The 22,269-nt window shown below is 34.9% G+C and overlaps 1 protein-coding gene across 1 annotated transcript in view; it reads right to left on the bottom strand.

Annotated features, from left to right (window-relative positions):
• The window catches only part of LOC150100970 (putative ATP-dependent RNA helicase DDX10), a 293,342-nt gene that overhangs the window by 82,975 nt on the left and 188,098 nt on the right, over positions 1 to 22,269 (bottom strand). Inside the window, exons 13-14 of the mRNA XM_090401236.1 lie at positions 17,842 to 17,930; positions 13,156 to 13,435 (exon numbers count right to left, since the gene is read on the bottom strand). Of these exons, the coding sequence (XP_090257362.1) occupies positions 13,156 to 13,435; positions 17,842 to 17,930 (369 nt within the window). The remainder of the gene's footprint in view (positions 1 to 13,155; positions 13,436 to 17,841; positions 17,931 to 22,269) is intronic.

Here is a 22,269-nt window from a genome sequence, read left to right as displayed (position 1 = left end):
CTCGGTGAATCAGATTCAAAGTAGCTACCTGCACTTTTATCTGCGTGGAAATATAGAAGCTATAGAAATTTCTTTATTGACCATAAAAAGGCACTTCAAAAAATCACTTATACAACTAATTAGCTGTAAATAAAGGAGAATGAAAATAAATACCAATGCGTTGAATTTGAATCTAAATACTACTAATAAAAACAATTAAATTAGAAATTGAGTAAAATTGGTGGGTTATGGAATTTTTTTACTATTTTTTTCTGAACTCAGCACCTAAAAATCTATAAAAATCAATTATTACTTCTCAGACAACTTTTCCATTGCAGCCCTGTGTTATTTATTTTGTTTGTTTCTAAGAGATAAAAACGAATTTCGCATGTCTGAAAATCAAATAATTTATTTTAAAATGTGACTGCTGCTGGTTGCCATTTTTGAAATAATTTCATTATCAAAAATGAAAACCAGCAGCAGTCACATTTCAAAATAGATTATTTGATTTTCAAACATGCGAAAATTGTTTTTCGAAAGATTGCTAAATGAAACAAGCAGTGACAGCACAGTGGTAGAAAACAGGCAGGCAATCAGGAATACATAAATACTCAAAAGTAGAAAAAGTCATCAAAAACCTGAAATGTGGAAAGGCAGCTGGAACAAATGATAATCAACCAAAAATGCTCAAGTATCGAGGTATAAAAGTCTGCACTGCATAATTCAGGACTGAACAGATGATTGAATTCCAGATGACTAGAATCTATAAAAAGGGAAATAAAACTGAATATCAGAATTACAGAGGTATTTCCCTACAGAGTATTCTTGGTAAGATTTATACGAGTATACCCAAGAAAAATGGCTAAAAAGGATTGTGGAAGGGACACTTGGTGAAGAATAAGCTGCATTCAGGCAAAAAGAGGTTCTCAGATCAGATTTTCACTTTAAGACAATTTTTTGGAAATCATGGGAATATAACAAGGATTTGTATTTAAGTTTCATAGATCTGGAGAAAAGGCATATGAAAAGGAGCCAAGAGGAAAGCTATTCAAAACACCACAGTTATATAGTGTACATGGGACATTATATCAAACAATATTTAGCCTTTATTTTACTTGTAAGTTAGAAATTAAAGAGGTACAGGAAGATGGTTTAATGTTTCCTCAGGAATGAGACAACAATGTACATTATCCCCTCTGCTATTCATGAGCTATATGGATAACATGTGGTATTAAACAAGATGTTAATATTGGAAATGTCAATCTCAACTCTTTACTTTATGCAGATGATGATACACTTCTAAATAAATCCCGTACAAATCTGCAAAATTAAATTAAATAACTGCTGTAATAATTTTGGGGTGAAAATCAGCAATAAAAAGACAAGAACAATGAAAATATCAACTGCATCTTGAATGGAGGAACCTATAAAACAAGTAAAACATTTCAGCTATGTAGGTACAATTAGTGAAGACAGCAAATTAAATATGGAAATAGACCACAGAATTAGCAAAGCTGGTATGGTAGGAAGTCAAATGAATAAATTTATATGGAACAAGAGAGAAATTAGTCAAAACACTAAATTAGCTGTATACATGACAGTGTTCAAACTAATTTTAACTTATGGATCTGAGAGAGAGAGAGAGAGAGAGAGATTAGAAATAAAACACATGACAAAAGACTAGAGACTACAGATATGAGAGTCCTGAGAAAGATTACAGGAGTGAACAGATGGCAATATCATATTAAAAACAATGATATTAGGAAAGAACTTAACATTGTTAGCAGAGCTAATCTCATGTGGTATGGTCACTTAAACAGAATGGGAAAGGAAAGATTAACAAAACAATTGTTCTCTGCCAGGTTGGCAGGAAAAAGACCCAGAGGAAGACCAAGATATAGGTGGATTGATACAGTAAAAAGTGCCTTAGAAGATAGAAATATAAGATCTGATAATGTTGGGTCTTGACAGGTAACAGATTGATTTGGAAGAAAATTGTAGACAGGAAGTTAGTAATGATGTAAGTTTTTCACGTAGTGCCATCATATCCTGTACACCCCTTGAGGACACATGTCAGGAATTCGATGATGATGAGCTATAGACTTCTACGTAGAGTTACTGCTTCTGAAGGCCATTCCACATAAAGTCAACTCTTCTCTATAGCAAACACCATTATAACTAACTCGCAATAACCAAGTACTAAAAAGTCGTGAATGAAGCCTAAGGGTACAATACTGTACTAAAGAATATACATTACAGAAAACTATCCGGGGTGCTTAAGGGTCAAAGCTGTATAACTGAGAGGAGACCTCCACATAGCCTTTAAAGGAATGCAGAGAACCAACCAGGGCTTCTGATCTAATGTCCAATCCTCACCTTCTCGTGGTGCACCCTGTTGGGTATCTACTTGGATACTGAACGGACGAGGAAGGGCTGGCAATTTGGGATTTAGCTAACCAAATTGTATTCTTAATGGTTAAACCAAAATATAGAATGATGGTACAACATGACAAAATTTCATGCCGGTTGGGGCGTCGCCCGGTTAAACAAGGCCCCCGTTGTTTTCGCCAGGGAACCAGGGCGAACAGCGAAAAGTCAGCTACTGGAACAAATCTGAAAATAAACCCCAACTCAACATCACCAGAGTTAAAGATCGGTACTATCAACGTAAGGTCCGCGCGTAAGGTCAGCCATAGCCAAGTTAGCCGGTCTTGGGCGTGGGCAGTAGGGTTTTTCCCGTCAGTTTATCTGGTGTTTTTCATCCCGCAAGCAGGCAAACCGGCCCCTTGAACACACAGGGATACAGCCAAGAATACCTTGAGGCATAGGAGTGACCATTCTATCCTCGTATTTCGGTTACGAAATCCAAGCATACTTGGAAGGCTGTGGGCCTTAAAGGCCTGTTTAAGCCATTGGGATAGATAGATAGACTATCAACGTAAGAAGCCTGAATGGCAAAGAAATGGAGCTAGCTGAGGAATTAGATAAGTACCAGATCGACATAATAGGAGTGACTGAAACAAAAAAGACAAAAACTGATGAGATCTTTCTGAGCAATAAATATAAAATGTTATATTCAGGCAATGACAATCAAGAAAAAGAAGGAGTAGCCATAGTATTCAACACAAAATACGAGGCTTATCTTCTTGAATGGCAGTCAGTCTCAAGTAGAGTAATGTGGGCAAATATGAGAATGGGGAACTGGACAATGAGACTTATTTGTGCCTATGGTCCCACAGAAGGTTCTACTAAGGTAGAAGTGGAGGAATTTTCTGAGGCTTTAGAAAAAGCAACTGACACAATGAAAAGGGAAAAGTTGGTCCTTGTTGGGGATCTAAATAGTAGAGTAGGAAATGATTGTGAGACATACAAAAATATTTTGGGAAAATTTGGAGAAAAGAGCAAAGCTAATAATAATGGCAAATATCTGTTGGATTTCTGCTCAGGACATGGACTGGTTATTACTAACACCATGTTCCAACATAAAAATGTGCACAAATTCACATGGAGAGAAGAGGCTAGGAATAAGAAAAGTCTCATTGACTATGTTATTGTTGATAGTGATGTTTTCTTCCTGGTGCAGGACACCAGAGTGTACAGAGGATTTGAAATTGGAAGTGATCACTATTTAGTCTTGAGCAGGATAAAACTGAATTTCATATTGAAAAGAATAACATGTAAGAAAGTTTTAAAGCGAATAAAAGTTGAGCAGCTCTCAGATGTGAACTGTAGACTAAAATACAGAAATATTATTGAAAAGAAAATGAAAGAGTTTGAGAACAGGAATCAAACCTTGGAGATTCAGTGGCAAACTCTGAAGGAAACATTGATTGATTCTGCCAGAGAGGCATGTGGTGAGGTTGTGTGCAAGGATAAAAAAATCAGAACTCCCTGGTGAACACAGGAAGTTAAAGAGGCAGTGAAGGAAAAGAAAAAAGCATATCAAAAGTTCCTGTCAAATAAGTCAGCTTGTGCTCTTAGAGAATATAGAGACAAATGCTAAACACTTTGTAAAACTAGCTAAACAAAAGTCATGGGAGGACTTTGGCAAGAATATAGAAAATAAATATCAAGAAGGTGGCAAAATATTCTGGAGGTTGTTGAAGAAGCTTAAGAATGGAGGAAAGAGTGCTATAAAAGGAATTAGAGATGATAAAGGTGACATGAAAACGGGAGAAAAAGATATCCTTGAAGTATGGAGTAATTACTTTGAAAAATTGCTAAATGAAACAAGCAGTGATGACAGCACAGTGGTAAAAAACATTGACCAGGCATGCAGTCAGGAATACATATCCATACTTGAAGTAGAAAAAGCCATCAAAGGCTTGAAATGTGGAAAGGCAGCAGGAGTAGATGATATTCGACCAGAAATGCTGAAGTATGGTGGTATAAGAGTCTTACAGTGGCTGCACTGCATAGTTCAGAAAGCCTGGACAGAGGGACGAATTCCCGATGATTGGAGTAGAGCTCTCATAGTACCCATATATAAAAAGGGAAATAAAACTGAATATGAGAATTACAGAGGTATTTCCCTACTGAGTGTTCCTGGCAAGATCTATGCAAGTATACTTGAGAAATGGTTCAGAAGAATTGTGGAAGAAAAGCTTGGTGAAGAACAAGCTGGATTCAGGCCAAATAGAGGCTGTCAGGATCAGATCTTCACTTTACGACAAATAGTCGAGAAAGCATGGGAATATAACAAAGATCTGTATTTAAGTTTTGTCAATCTGGAAAAGGCATATGACAAGGTGCCAAGAGAGAAGCTATTCAATACGCTGCAGTTATATGGTGTCAATGGCGCATTATATCAAGCAATACTTAGTCTTTATTTGAGTTGTAAGTCAGCAGTTGGAATTGAAGGAAGTACAGGAAGATGGTTTGATGTTAAATCTGGTGTCAAACAAGGATGTACATTATCCCCTCTGTTATTCATTATCTATATGGATCACATTATGAAGGAAAGTGGTGTTAAACATGATATCAAAATTGGAGATGCTAATGTCCGCTCTTTGTTTTATGCAGATGATGTTATACTTCTAAATAAATCCGCTACAAGTCTGCAAGTTCTCTGACTAAATTGAATAGCTGTTGTAATAGATATGGTATGAAGGTCAGCAATAAAAAGACAAAGACAATGAAAATAGGCAGAATCATTGAAAATGTCGACTGTGTTGTGAATGGAGAACCTGTGGAACAAGTAAAACATTTCAGCTATTTAGGCACGATTTTTAGTGAAGATGATAAATTAAATATAGAAATAGACAACAGAATCAGCAAAGCTGGTATGGTGGGAAGTCAATTGAATAAATTCATATGGAATAAGAGAGAAATTAGTCGGAACACTAAATTAGCTGTATACACGACAGTGTTCAAACCAGTTTTAACTTATGGATCTGAGAGCTGGGTCAGAAGTAAAACACTTGACCAAAGACTAGAGACCACAGATATGAGAGTCCTGAGAAAGATTATAGGTGTGAACAGATGGCATCAATGGCAGTATCATATTAAAAACAAGGATATTAGGAAAGAACTTGACATTGTCAGCATCCAGGAATGCGTTAGCAGGGCTAATCTCAGGTTGTATGGTCACTTAAACAGAATGGGCGAGGAAAGATTAGCAAAACAAGTGTTCTCTGCCAGGTTGGCAGCAAAACGACTCAGAGGAAGACCAAGATATAGGTGGATTGATACAGTACAAAGTGCTTTAGACGATAGAAATATAAGATCTGATAATGTTGGAGTGTTGACAAGTAACAGGCTGATTTGGAGGAAAATTGTAGATAGGAAGTTAGTAATGATGTAATTTTTTCATGTAGTATTGTCATATCCTGTACACCCCTTGAGGGTACATGGCAGGAATTTGATGATGATGATGATGATGAAAACTATCCATCTATTATTATCATCATGAGACCCCAATTAAAGGTTGAAACTTGTGAATAGAGACTTTTCCTATCATGTATAGCAATATACGAGTACATGTCTGAAAGGTGGCGTATAGAAGAATATTTAGGCAACTGATGTGTGGTTAATTATCTTTATACACGTAGCCTAGTCGCAAAGATAGTTCACACACAAACTTTTGTTTGTTTGTTTGTGGTTGGATAAAGGATTAAAATTAAGGAATACAGTTTCTGGTCTAGTATAATTTACTTTTTAACCAGGCAAATAAACAATGATAACCATATATGCAGTTCAGTCTTAAATACAGTGGATAAGAAAAAAGAACTTCTGCTATTTTTACCCACACCAAAATGAATGGATTTTAGCAATTTTTAATGCAGATGTTCAAAAATGACATAAAAATCTGTCTATCACTTACCATTATGAACAAACTGAAATAAACTATGCATTAATCTAAAGACTTAATACTAAAGTGTATACTTAACTTACCAAAAATTTAAATGGTGATTTATGTTTCTGGTTCTCCTGTGGTAGGAAGGAGAAGACATATTTTGCCATGTCCAAACCTCCTAGTTTCAACTGCTATCACTTCTCTGGTGTGGAAATTTGAACTTCATGAAAGCATTTCCTCACATTCATTATTAAACTTTCAAGTTTGCTGGGAAAAAACAGATGCAGGTCAGAAAATAAATTTTCAACATTTGCATCCTGCAACTTAGTAGGCATTGAAAAGTTCTTCAACATATGATTTGCAATTTTCTGAGGAAATTTGTGGTTACTTTACTTTAAAGTTTCAACATATATTCTTGTCATAATATCCTTACATATACCCAAGTATGATTCTCTTTGAAAATTATGTTTCAAATACAGAGACTTCCAGCTATTTTGATTCTTACCCATATCCAATTTTTCAAATTTTGCTGCAAAGTAGAAGTATGATATTATTATAATTATTATTATCTGAGACCTCCAGGGAGTCAAGGACTCATCGAGGGAGGCTATAAATCACCCAAACCAGCCATCATACCTTCCCTTAAATTCATTCACACTAGATGCACTCACTACCCCTAAGAGCAAATTATTCCACTCATTCACTGCTCTCTGGGAGAAAAACCTAGCTCTTACCCCTTTCTTGACTGTGAACAAACTTAACTTCTATGGATGCCCAGTGTTCTCTCCCCAATGAAAAATTTCATCAGTTGAAATCCTATAACACCCATTCAAAAGTTTATAGACCTCTATCATATCACCCCTCTTTCTCCTGTTAACCAGAGTCTGCAATCCACATACTCACAATCTGTCCTCATAATCTAAATCCCATAATCCAGATATAATCTTTGTAACACTTCTTTGCACCCTTTCCACAGCTTCTTTATCCCCTCGGAACCCTGGAGACCAAATCAGCACACAATAATCATGAGACCACAATGTACATTGTCTTATCAAAGCCTTATAAAGAGGCAAAATGACTTCCTTATCCTTACATGTCAAGGTTCGCTTCAACATCGCAATTATCCTCTGAGTTGTATTTGCAACTTTTGCTATGTGACCTTTAAATTTTAAATTCTTATCTACCAAGATCTCTTGCCTCTTCAGCTTCTTGTAGCATAACCCTGCTAATATAATATGCTGCTGGAACTCTATTTATTATTAGGGGCTCCCTCGATGAGTCTGTCGACTCCCTGGAGTTACTCATAATAATAATAATAATTAGAGTTCCAGTGGCATATTATATTAGCAGGGTTATGCTACAAGAAACTGAAGAGGCAAGGGATCTTGGTGGATAAGAATTTAAAGTTCAAAGGTCACATAGCAAAAGTTGCAAATACAACTCAGAGGATAAACCCAAATAACTGCAATAATAAATTTAGTATGAAAATCAGCAATAAAAAAGACAAAGACAATGAAAATGGGCAAAAACATTGAAAACACCAGTGGTATCCTAAATTTAGAGTAAAACAAGCTACTTAGGCACAATGCTCAAATGAAGACAGAAAACTAAATATGGAAATAGCAGAATTAGTAAAGCTGTCTCGTAAGTAAGTAAACTGAATAAATTTAAATGAAATAAGAGAGAAATTAGTCAAAACACTAAAGTAGCTGTATAAAAGACAATGTTCAAACCGATTTTAACTTGTGGATCTAAGAGTTGGGTTAGAAGTAAAATACTTGATCAAAGACTGGAACCAGCAGACATGAGAGTTGTGAAAAAAATTAGAGGAGTGATCAGATGGTATCACAATGGCAGAAACATATTAAAAACAAGGATATTAGATAGGAACTTGACATTGTTAGCAATCAGGAATGTGTTAGCAGAGCTAATTTCAGGAGGTATTGGTCACCTAAACAGAACAGAACATGAGAATAAATATGAGCAAAACAGATGTTTAATGCCAGGATGGTAGGAAAAATACCAGAGGAAGACCAAGATCTGGATTGCTGAACGACTGAAATATAAGATCTGATGATATTGCAGTCCTAACAGATAATAGATTAATTTGGAGGAAAACTGTTGACAGGAAGTTAGTAATGAATAAACTTTTCACTCATTGCTATCATAATATTCTGTACACCTCCTGATGGTACATACCAGGAATTTGACAGTCAGGAAGATTTCAGTGATAACTCTTTTTTTTAAAAACAAAACAAAACAAAACAAAAAAAACTTTTGATTGTTGTACAAGACAAAAGTATCTTAAATAACAGCTTAATCAAATTTGACTAAAAAGATTTTGTGCTAAATATCCCATGCTGCTGCCAAATAGAAGAAAACAGATGTTTGAGCAATCAATGTTGTTTAATGCAAAAGAGCTACAATAGTCAACAATAATTATATAATTACTAAAATCATTTTATGACAACTGTCCTATTTATATATTTTTTTATTTTTTATATATATTTATCATTATGAGTTATTAAAACCATATTTTTTAATTAAGTGAACATTTCTTGCAAGCATTCCTTTTGCTAACAGCTCTATTTAAAAAAAAAAAAGAAAAAACATGATTTTTTGTTATGAAAGTTTGCTTCTGAGATTTTTTTCTTTTTTTTTTTTTCTTTAGATACAACTGCATAACAAATACTGTTTGTATTACTGACACATGCATGCACACGCGCACACAGAGAGAGCATTCTGGCATAAAACAATACATGTGCACAAAAAACATGTAAATATTTACACCCTACTAGAAATTAAGAAAACCACAAATAACATACATGAGATTCAGTGAATAAAATCAAGCCAGTAACAGAGATATGAATTTCAACATATCCTAATATATGAAGCAAATGGTTGATTTCTATTCCTTCTGATAGTTCTTCGGGAAAACAATTACCTGTTTTGAAAACTAATGTTTTATCACTTGAAAACTGCAAATAAGAGACAAATTTTGTTTTCATTACCAGCATTAAAAAAATAAAAAAAACATTAATCAACCTAAAAGCACATCTGTATAACAAAAGTTTTGTTGAACAACATTATCAAATTTCAATGTGGTCACACAATACAAACAACTAATTTTTTTTTTAAATTATTAAAACATATACTTAGCACTTTTTGAAAACTTTTTTCAAAATGACACCAATTTTCCCCGAGTAGGCTTTTAGATATAACTGTAACTTAAATGGAATATCTGAACCCACAGACCAAACAGATAATGTACTACAGTGTTACATGATATCTAATTCCTTCATTCTCATAATGGGAGGGTGGTTGTTTGGAATAATTAGATGTCAGACTGTGGAGGTCCCTATAATGAACTTCCCCAATCTAGGAGCAAGAGAGGGAGTAAAGTGTTTACAGTTTTACTGATTATGAAACATAACAAGTAAAACTGCATACAACAGACAACAGGAGGTTACTTTTATATATTTCCAATGTTAAGTAGCAGTCTAATATTCAAAGAATTTCAATAAAAATAATGGACCTCAGAATTCTCAACATTTAGAATTTAATTTAATTTAATTTTTTCCCGGTATTAACAACACCACAAACACTTTTAACAACAAAGATGTTTTATAATGCTTATATTTCGCTGATTTTCAACTCAGCATCATCAGAGCACAACACACATGTAAACGCGACAGTGAGTGAGTGAAACAATACAATTGCAAAAGACAAAAGATCTAAAGTCCTATTTTTTGGCACCCTCTAACGAGAAAAAAAAAAAAAAAAAAAAACAGCAGTTATCCAGGAGTTTTTCTTAGGATAACCGTCTCCCAAATTTTTGGCAAATTAATGCAACCATATTTGTTAAGGTTGGGAGAATTCTTCAAAGCCATTGCTGACTCAAAAAATAATCTTTCAGATCTATAACGACTCCTAAATAGCACATTCGTTTTCCTCCATCTAATCCTGTGTGAAGGAGTGTCCAAAGCGTGGTCTGCCAGTCCCGACTTGCCATAGTAATAATAACGAATGTATCTTTCATGTTCTTCCAGGCGGATGTTCACTGATGACCTAAGCTTATCTGTCAGAGCGAATATTCTGCACGGAGAAGATATTGTTTACAAAGCGCGACGGTTCGGTAAGTTGAAACTGAAATTGTCCAGAAAATTGAACAGGTTAGCCTTCCTTAAACGATGCCACGACGATATAATTCATCTTTTCTGAAATTCAAAGAAAAGTTGCAATCGGCAAAGGCACATCGTATTTATCGATGGGTGAGTTTAGCGCTTCTTCGAGAACAAAATCGGCGCTACTCGCATAGAGCTTAGTAAGCTAAACAGCTCTATCACAGCTCTACAACAAGAACTAATAAACGTGTTAAATCCTGAAATATGGACTGTCCTACAACACATCTCCGAAGTTGCAGCAAAAAAAGAATTCACCAAAGTAAAAAGCAAACACCTAAAGAAATTTGAACTCCTACAACAACGCCAACATACGAAGTCCCGACCGCAACTTCGACGAGACCACGTGGTCGTAAACCTATCGTCGGAAACACTCACTGAAGAAGCCAAGAACGCTCTCAGTCTAGGACATAACTTTGCCATCACGCCCAAACAAATTCCTAAACTAGAAATTATGATGAAAGTAGAACGGGGTATCCACGATCTTCCGCCAGCAATGGCCAACAACGTGCGACTAGATATAGCAAGTATTATAAACAATGCTAAGCCTCCAAAAAGCAATATGCCACGTAAGCAAACAACTGCCCTAAAAAAGTTATATAATAATAAAAATATTATTATTACAAAAGCCGATAAAGGAAATGCAAAGTTATCATGAATAAAGAAGAGTATAACAGAAAAATGCAAGATCTCATATGTGACAGTTCCACACATCAAATTATACATCGAGACCCTACGATGTCTCAAGAGAAAAAAGTCCGAAAATTACTGAAAAAGTGACATCATGGCCCAAAGAAATCATCAGGAAAATAAAACCAATTCATGTTAAACCACGCTGTATTTATGGATTACCAAAAATCCATAAAACTAATATTCCCCTACGCCCCACAGTTGATAGCATAGATAGTCCCACATATAAACTGGCTCGGCATTTAGCCAAGTCACTTGCCCCCCTTACTGGCAACTCCTCTACTTTTGTAAAAAATTCAATCCATTTCAAAACACTGGTTAAAAATCTAATCCTAAAACATTCAGACATAATGGTTAGTCACCTCCTTATTTACCAATGTACCACTTATAGACACTCTTGATTTAATCAAGTCTAAATTTCCCCCAGATATTTTTGAATTATTTCAATTTACCATGAATGCAGGTTCTACAAACAGATTAATGGTACTGCTATGGGTTCCCCCCTCTCTCCCCCATTAGCAAATTTTTACATGGAACACTTTGAAAACAAAGTACTTACCACAGCTACATACAAGTCACAAGTGTGATTACGCTATGCAGAAGATGTGTTTGCCATCTGGCCCCATGGACAAGACACTTTGGATGCTTTTGTCACCTACCTAAACAGCCAACACCCCCAAAATTCACTTCACAGTAGAAAAAGAATCAAATAACTGTTTACCATTTCTTGACACATTAGTCACCCGCCTTTCAGATGGTTCACTATCTTTTTCTATTTACAGAAAGCCTAAACACACAGGAAGATACCTACATAAACAATCACATCATCATCCAGTCCAACAGTACGGCATTTAAAAAACACTTACACAGAGAACCAGAGCCATTTGTTCTAACGATACAGTTCTGACCACTGAACTCCAATACCTGCGCCATACGTTCTTAGCCAACAGCTACAATCCCTACAAAATAGATAAAATACTACATAGGCCCATTACTCTGCCCTCCCCTAATACACAAGAATACAACATGACCATTTCTATTTCCTATATCAGAGGTACATCGGAAAAGATAGCCAAAGTATTGTTGAAACATGGCCTTCGCACCACTTTCAAACCTCATTTCAAGCTGGCAACTCTGATCCGCTTGCCTAAGGATAAACTTCACCCTTTAGCACACCCAGGAGTGTATGAAGTTCCGTGTGACTGTGATTTGGCCTATTATGGGCAAACAGGAAGATCAGTGAACATCCGCCTGGAAGAACATGAAAGATACATTCGCTACTATTACTATGGCAAGTCGGGACTGGCAGACCACGCTTTGGACACTCCTTCACACAGGATTAGATGGAGGAAAACGAATGTGCTATTTAGGAGTCGTTATAGCTCTGAAAGATTATTTTTTGAGTCAGCAATGGCTTTGAAGAATTCTCCCAACCTTAACAAATATGGTTGCATTAATTTGCCAAAAATTTGGGAGACGGTTATCCTAAGAAAAACTCCTGGATAACTGCTGTTTTTTTTTTTTTTTTTCCTCGTTAGAGGGTGCCAAAAATAGGACTTTAGATCTTTTGTCTTTTGCAATTATATTGTTTCACTCACTCACTGTCGTGTTTACATGTATGTTGTGCTCTGATGATACCGAGTTGAAAATCAGCGAAATATAAGCGTTAATAAAACATCTTTGTTGTTAAATGTGTTTGTGGTGTTGTTAATACCGTGAAAAATAAGTCATGAATAACCATCAACACCTAAGTTTATCTGTTAGATTCATTTTTTCCCATTGTAACATATAGATCTGATGTTGAAATAATCAATAAACAGGCAAATAACAGACACCTGCATGTCCATTATATGGATTTAAAATAATCTTTTTTTTATATTAAGTCATAGTTTTAGAGGATCAATAAATGGAATGTTAAATATGTAGCTCTGCACTTAAGCTAATATTTAATATCCTCTTTACTAAAATGTCTAATTTTAAACAATATTTGATAGTAAGGGATATACCTACCACTTTAATATCTTCATTATAAAAAATTGTTCTCTTGACAGTCAAGAACTCTCCTTGTCCTTCGTCAGAATCTTCAGAGTCATAAAAGTCAAATGTGGTTTGTGAATAAAGTTTTGGAGTGGAGAATTCCTTAGCATATGCTTTGCTTGAGTTCTCTGTGAGTTTATCAAAAGAATCAGATATTTCTTTTTCTTCAATATGCTGAATTCTGTTTCCAGAATCTTGGTGCTTATGTTTCTCTATAAACCGAATTCTCGGTGTAACTGCCAATCCCAATGACCTAATAAGAAATAAATGCATTAAATAATTCTGCTAGCATAATCAGTTAAAAAGGATACAGAAAGCTAGAAATCATTGCAGTATTTTCTATGCATTTGCATATTACCTTATTACAAATGAAGAAGACCACTATTTTGAAATATATGAAATATACAATATACTGCATGATACAAAGATCAGGATCATGCACAGCTTTTCTCCTCTTATAATGCTATAGAACTAACCTTCTTAATCCAGATACTTTTGTGCATTGGTCTCTTAGCTTCTATTTTCACAAAAGAATGCTAAGAGATCAATCAAATAAATTAATGGATTAGTTTGTATTTCAAGAGTGATGGTCAAGATTACAGGAAAAACAGTAAGTAGAAAAAGGTAAGACCTGGGTGTAACATAACTTGGATTTGTTGGTGGTGGGATATCTTGTTTTATAAAAGATTCTAATGGTTTATAATAAAAAGATAAAGACTATAAATTCTGATTATAGCTTTATGCAAGATTATCTGACAAATTGGGAATATACAAAGTTAATGAGTATACTTGATATGCATGATAGAGGAATGGAGATGTGAAGAGATATAATAATAATTATATCTCTTCACATCTTATTAAATAATTTAGAAGAAATTAAATAATAATAATGATAAATCATTTTTCTAACTGTAATAAACTAATCTCAAAAATATAAGAAGACACAGAAGTAAGAATTTATTTTTTTACTTAAAAATCTGTGTAATTTTTAATTGTGATTTTTATGACCTTAATTTTTTTTAAACACTAATTCATATTTTCAGAGATAAACACAAATATGAATTTATTTATACTGACAATTTTTATTTGCACAAATCTATAGTACTTTCCTTTAGTTTACATAGTAAGCTAAATATTTCACAAAATATTTTTGGGACAATAAATATAAATAAATTTTGATACTAAGTCAGAAGGTGAAGAATAGATATGGTATCCACTTGGCCAACCAAGTTGGCAGAACTAATCTTAGATTAGCTCTAATAAGTTCTTAGATTAGCTATAATCTAAATGACTCAATTCTAATGTTTGTTAACTGGTTGCTCAGTCACTGTGTCTGTTCTGATGATGATGTTAGCGTTATACTAGAAATGCAGTAGCAGCTGAAAAATTTTAATAAAGTTTTGAGTTATTTGATAAACAATGTCGTTTATCCTTTGGACTACATCATTAAAATAACCTAGTAAAATCATTTGCTTGGTAAGTAAGTAATCATGTATTTTAGTTCTAATCTAAAAAATAATGTACTAAATTTTATACAGTACTTCCCATCGTACTACTCACAACAGAGCTGTATTCTGAGTAGTTAGTTTTCAGCAGCCATTCAGTATTTAGAGCTACCGTACCCTTAAAGGTGTGGTGATTTTTCACATTTAATGCCATGTCAATACATCTATTAAAAATATATGTACCCGTGTACATATATTTTTAATAGATGTACACGGGTACATAAATTCAAAAATATATGTACCCATGTTCAGTAAATGAAAATTTCAGAACATGAATTATAACCTAATTTGACAGGAATGTTCTGCTTGCTACAGTATAATGTCTTGAAATTACTTTTGCTGTTTTAGGCAGCGAGCTTAAAACAGTATTGGTTTCTGTACAGCTTAGCATAGGATCCTTCTGCTGTTTGTTATAGTGTCTGTCTACTATATCAAACCCAGTTTGTGATATGTATGTTTTGTTGGTATTTTAAGTTATGAAATAAATCTTAAACTAAGTAAAGGTTGCATCCCATAAATCTCCAGTATTAACACTGAATCCAACATCTGATGTGGGAACAAAGAAGTTTACTGTGCATATGCGTGTAAGTAAGAAAAGAAATGTTTATAAAGGCAGAACAAATGTAAAACATTAGTGGTTCTAAAAAATATAAATATTAATGATATCTCTATATTTATTCTATATACATAAATTTCATACACTGGATTCTGTATATAATCCAGACAGACACAAAAGTTGAGTCAAAAGTTCTCAGAACGTAGAGATGAAATGGAACAATAATGGATCTATGTCCTGATATATGCCATCACTTTCAAAGTACTTTCATGGAGAATATAGTAAATTGGAATACTTGCAATATTGTGCTTGGGGAGAAAGCTCTGGAGAGCAAGGCACAATTAACCAGGGCAGTGCATAAGCTGGAAGATCTGATTTGCATTTTGCCACTTCTCCGGGCTTTTTTTTTTTTTTTTTTTTTTAATGATATCTGCACAGCATTTCAATAGCATAACATAATAACATTACTGATCAACTGTTCACTCAGATGGTAAAATGTTCATGCATATAACTCCTCCATGATAATTTTTTTTTTAAAAATCCAACACTGACTTGGTTTTCAAGAAGATTTGTATAGATTTTCGGTTTTTAAAAGTACCTTGATTTACTACCAAATGCTGTTACAACTGTAAGTTTCTGCACCCATTCCTTTATCTGTTTCACAAAAACTTGAATGGATATACACTCGAGTCTCTTTTTATGCGGATTTGAAGTTATGTGGTATATACTATACAGATACGAGCCCTTTCGACACTTCTGCACATGTCAAAAGAAGGAGAATCCATTCCGATAATAGGGTAATCCAGCCTTTCCCAAACTTTTCCTACGACAGAACACTTCACAAATCCTGAAATTTTCATGGAACACCTTGGTTATTTTGTAATATATTAATTAACAATTAATTGTTAATTTAGCTGATTTATTATTATCAATTAATAATTGATCATTAGTAATTAATTAAACAAACATTAAATTAATTTGTGCTGATTTTCATTGACATATCCCATTCTGATCATCAAAAATTTATAATATTATTATAAGTACTGACGAGAGAATGCAGACTTTTTTCCCTGTGTGTTGATAGTTTTCCCCCTCCCTTTGTATATCCTGGAGATTGCTTTGTAGGCTGGAGGTGGATGAATCACTATCTGTTGCGTCACAAACATCTTCAAAAAGAGATTTCTTAACACCAAAATTAAACAAAGTCCCATGTCTCTTATTCATATTAAAATTTAACTCAGTAGACCTATTACTTTTAAAAAATCATGGCACTATGGTTTCGAAAGAAGCATGTGGATAATGCCTTAAGTGACGATGATATTATTGGATATCGATTAACTTTAGATATCATCGAAGATCCAGAAAATGACAGTGAAGCAGAAGAAAAACCTCTCTCCCTCACTGCAAATATAATTCGAGAAGGTCTTGAATTGTGCAATAAATTGGAAAATCATTTTCTTGTTAATGACACAAATTCTGAACGAGCCTTTAAATTCCAACGCGAGCTGAAGAACTGTATGTCTGGATATCGCGAGCTGTATAAAAAATTAGTGAAATCATCATTGCAAAGTTTAATCACTGATTAAATTGTCAGAAGAAAAAAATCAGCACAAAATGAGGGTGAAGCTAATTCTGTTTGTGAAGAACCATTGCCTTTACCATACAGATCTGATGTGCGCTGGCTATCTCTTCTGGAGTTGAAAGTAATTTTGTACCAGTTCGCAAACATTGCCGAATATTGTCAAATAGTGATGATAATTCTGATGACAAAAAAAAATAAAAAAATAAAATAAAATAAAAAATAAATAAAAAAATGTTACTTTTCAATAAAATTAAACGAATAAAGCTTTAAAACAAACTTAGGCATGCTTATTTTCCTGAATGTCCATCAACTTTTTTTTATGCAATTTTAGGTTTATTTTAATTCATTGCTTCGGTTTTATGCGGTTTTAGAAAATTATGGAACATATCCCTAATTTTTCAACGTAAGTGAGGCCCTTTTTTGTGCGATTTTTAATATGTGGTTTTCTGTAGAATGTATCTACCGCATAAAAAGAGACCCGACTGTACATTGTTTCTCTAATGCTGAGCACTAGACACAGACAAAACCAATACTAAAATGACTCACCGCAAGTAAGTGGGAACAAGTGCGTTATGAGGTATCTCAAATATATCAGTTGAACTCACATGTTTGCTTAAAAAGAAACAAACACATAGAGACAATAACTGAGGGAGAAGTCTGGCAGAATATTAAATAAATATGGTTGCTTCATACTACCAATCATCTATGATTCTGTCAACCTAACAATCAAGATCCTTTGGCATCCTCTATAGATACAGCAGTGTCCAAAGAGGACTGATTAAGTTTGTAAGATGTCATTTAGACTCGTTTATTGCTTGTCTTCTTTCCATTCTTAGATCTATTTATACCTAAAGATGCCTTAGTAATTAAAGCAAAATAGTTGCTTAATAATATTTCTAAGCTTATAAATATCACTAGGATAATAGAACTAGTTCTATACATCTGCCTCCAAACATAACTGAATTATAGCCCTAATCTCTATGTTTGTGTGTGTGTGTGTGTGTACAATACCTTACCTTGCATATGCATCCCTATCTAGTTTCTCAACATCAAATAGTTCTTTATTCTTCATAAGATAAACACATTTCATATACATCTTGAATGCCTAAAAATGCAAAAGGTATTTGGATAAGGAAAAAATGCAATATTAATTATAACTCCACAGACATCTAAATTGAAGCAGTAATAAAAAAAAATCTGCAGTTTACAAAGAGCTATATGTGTAACAATAATTTTACAAAAAATTTAGTTAGATTAAATGTGCAGATTTGCTCATGATGATCACCATAAACTAAAAATGTAAGTGACCCAAAATGGTAGGTAGGTATTCTTACGGCAGAGTTCATCTATAGTTCGATGTCCAATGTTGAAAGCTCTAGAGCCTCCTTTGACACTTCATGTATTTCCTACAGGTCGCTGTGGAAACAGCGAAAGGGGCAGTCACTGATGATATGTTTGATAGTCTGTAGGATATGGGTGCAGTCACAGTAATGACTATTTGCCATATTTCATTTATGCAAGAAGTAGCCACATCTGCCCTGGTTCACTCAGATTCTATTGACAATTGTCAATGGTCTTCTAGGAAGGATGAAGTCAGACTGGAGGCTGCAGGGATCTTTTACAAGAGAGCAATTTGTTGGCAAGTTCATAGCCCATTGTTGGTTCCACATGTCATGAGTTGAAGGTGCTGGGCCAGAAAAGACTCTGGTTATTCCTAAAATGGGTACCTTCACTTCAGCCTGGTTCTAGCAGGACTTATAAGAGTGGAATGGAGTGGAGAGGCAGCAGGAAGTTTTGTGATTTTTGCCAGTTCTTTTAGTGAAGTATTTGGTGGGACTATGTTTGGAAGCACTGGTAACCATGGCAGAGGGGTATATTTTAAGGTCCCACTAATCGTGCACATGGTTATGTTCAGTTGGGAATCAATGTTTGTGTGAGTACTTCTTTCCCAGACTGGTGCACAGTACTCAGCAAAGTAAACAAGGGCCAGGCCCGAGATCCTAAGTATTGCAACCCCAACCAGTTCCACTTAGTCTTGAGATAATGTTGTTTCTCATTTTTATTTTATTTTTTACTTTACAGATGTGATTTTTGTAGGTCAGACTTCTATCTGGGGTTCACTCCTAGGTATTGTGGAAGTGGATCATGCTTGACTGGACTGCCACAGAAAATTAGATTGAGTTGGTGGTTTGCCTCCCTGTTGTTAAGATGGAAAGGTGTGAACATTGTTTTGGTAGGGTTTGGCTTCAAGTGCCACTGCTCAAAATATTTCTTGAGAATCTCCAAATCTGCATTGAAGATGTCCTCCAGAGAGTTGAAAGAAGGCAATTGGTGAAGTATTGCCATGTCATCAGCATACATGTATTCCTTGATCTTGAATGCTCAAGATATAGATGTTAAAAAGAGTTGGAGCCAAAACAGAGCCCTGTAGGGCAAGCCATTCTGAAGGAATCAGGGTCTGCTTTTCCTTCCACCAATATGGACCCAAATTTTTGTTTGTGAGCATGGATTCTAGGAAGCGTAATGTTGTTTTACATTTTATGATGAAACTGAGCTTTGAGAACAAGCAGCCTCTGATCCAGAATGTATCATAGGCCAATGTCAAGTCAATTTTAATTTAAAGATTCACAATGGTTTTTTCCAGGCTTAAAGCCAGCTTGCTCTATAGGGAGAACCGTTTTGATGAGCAGGGAGATCAGCTCATCCAACGGATACTATCCTCCGGGACTTCTATTTACCTAAAACAATATACTAAAATAATGTGTTTAAAGGAACAAGATTAATTTAAAGAATACTACATTTAGGATGTGAATAATATGCATCAAGCATGTGTAGCTTCCTTTAGGGATAGTATTAATGCAGGCCAGATATTTTTAATTTCATCTTCTCCCTTAATGTATTAGATTCAATGGCTGCCATAATCAAGTAAGTAACTTGGCCTCATATAACCCCTAGTTACTACTCTTAAAGAGCAGTCTATCCTATCTGTTTGTCAAATGTATGTGGGCACATATTCTCATGACGATCTGTCTATTTTGTAGGATGAAAAATCTAAGTTTCAGAGTGGAAAAACCATAAATTTTGGTTTAAAAGTCCTTATAAAAATTCTGTATCAGTCATCATTACAAAATGAGCTACAGAACTTCAGATATTTTAAAGAGACAATACAGTCAATTCTCATTACAATAAACTTGTAGGATCTTTGGGAACAGTCTGTTATAGCTGATAGTTTGCTAGAGTGAATTTCTTTTAAATAGTACTGTGCCTGTAGAATTCGATTGAGAATTTCCAAAAGTTTGTTGTAGTGGATGAGTTTGTTATAGTATTTGCTATAATGAGAATCAATTGTATTTATAGACCACATAAAACATAAAAATAAATCTATTCCTTCCAATACCTGCAAAACAGACCAATGAACCAGAGAAAATAGACACCTAAGACACATAGCAAACTATAGCACTGTCCTATCCTAGTAAAAATTTGGTATAGAAATGCCAAGTTACTCAGTCTTTGAAGCCTAATGTGATAATGGAAGATGATCTGAGATATATAATGAACATGGGGTGCTTAAGGGTCAAAGCTGTATAACTCCTCACCTTCTCGTGGTGCACCCTGTTAGGTATCTACCTGGATAGTGAACGGACGAGGATGGGCTGGCAATTTGGGATTTAGCTGACCAAACTGTATTCTTATTGGCTTACACCAAAATTTCAAATGATGGTATGACACGACAGAATTTCATGTTGGCTGGGGGTGTCACCTGGTTAAACAAGGCCCCCGTTCTTTTCACCAGGGAACCAGGGCAAACAGCAAAACGTTAGCTACTGGAGCTAATCCTAAAACTTACCCCAACTCAACATCACCAGAGTTAAAGATCGGCACTATCAACATACGAAGCTTGAATGGCAAAGAAATGGAGCTAGCTGAGGAATTGGATAAGTACCAGATTGACATAATAGGGGTGACTGAAACAAAAAAACACAAAGACTGGTGAGATCTTTCTGAGCAATAAATACAAAATGTTATATTCAAGCAATGACAATCAAGGAAAAGAAGGAGTAGCCATAGTATTCAACACTAAATACGAGGCTAATCTTCTTGAATGGTAGGCAGTCTCAAGTAGAGTGATGTGGGCAAATATCAGAATGAGGAACTGGACAATGAGACTTATTTGTGCCTATGGTCCCATAGAAGCTTCAACTAAGGTAGAAGTGGAGGAATTTTTTGAGGCTTTAGAGAAAGCAACTCACACAGTGAAAAGGGAAAAGTTGGTCCTGGTTGGGGATCTAAATGGAAGAGTAGGAAATGATTGCCAAAGATACAAAATTTTTTCGGAAAATTTGGAGAAAAGAGCAAAGCCAATAATAATGGCAAATACCTGTTGGATTTCTGCTCAGGACATGGACTGGTTATTACTAACACCATGTTCCAACATAAAAAGGTGCACAAATTCACATGGAGAGAAGAGGCAAGGAATAAGAAAAGTCTCATTGACTATGTTATTGTTGATAGTGATTTTTCCCACTGTGTGCAGGACACCAGAGTGTACAGAGGATTTGAAATTGGAAGTGATCACCATCTAGTCCTAAGCAGGATAAAATTGAATTTCGTATTGAAAAGAAGAACATGTAAGAAAGTTTTAAAGCGAATAAAAGTTGAGCAGCCCTCAGATGTGAACTGTAGACTAACATACACAAATATTATTAAAGAAAAAATGAAAGAGTTTGAGAACAGGAACCAAATCTTGGAGATTCAGTGGCAAGCCCTGCAGAAAACACTGATTGATTCAGCAATTGAGGCATGTGGTGAGATGGTCTGCAAGCATAGAAAAATCAAAACTCCATGGTGGACACAGGAAGTTAAAGAGGCAGTGAAGGAAAAGAAGAAAGCATATGAAAAGCTCATGACAAGTAAGTCAGATTGTGCTCTTAGAGAATACAGAGACAAATGTAAGAAAGCTAAACACTGTGTAAAACTAGCTAAACAAAAGTCATGGGAGGACTTTGACAAGAACATAGAAAATAAATATCAAGAAGGTAGCAAGATATTCTGGAGGTTGTTGAAAAAGGTCAGAAATGAGGAAAGAGGTGCTGTAAAAGGAATTAGAAATGACAAAGGTGACATGAAAACAGGAGAAAAAGATATCCTTGAAGTATGTAGTAATTACTTTGAAAAACTGCTAAATGAAACAAGCAGTGATGACAGCACAGTGGTAAAAAACACTGAGCAGGCATGCAGTCAGGAATACATATCCATACTTGAAGTAGAAAAAGCCATCAAAAGCCTGAAATGTGGAAAGGAAGCAGGAGTAGATGATATTTGCTCAAGAAATGCTCAAGTATGGAGGTATAAAAGTCGTAAAGTGGCTGCACTGCATAGTTCAGAAGGTCTGGACAGAGGGACGAATTCCAGATGATTGGAGTAGAGCTCTTATAGTACCCATA

Source organism: Typopeltis vanoorti, chromosome 12 (assembly GCF_054136105.1).
Source record: "Typopeltis vanoorti isolate ZY-2024b chromosome 12, IOZ_Tvanoo_1.0, whole genome shotgun sequence".
NCBI lineage: Eukaryota > Metazoa > Arthropoda > Arachnida > Uropygi > Thelyphonidae > Typopeltis > Typopeltis vanoorti.
This window is presented reverse-complemented; position numbering and strand designations above follow the sequence as displayed.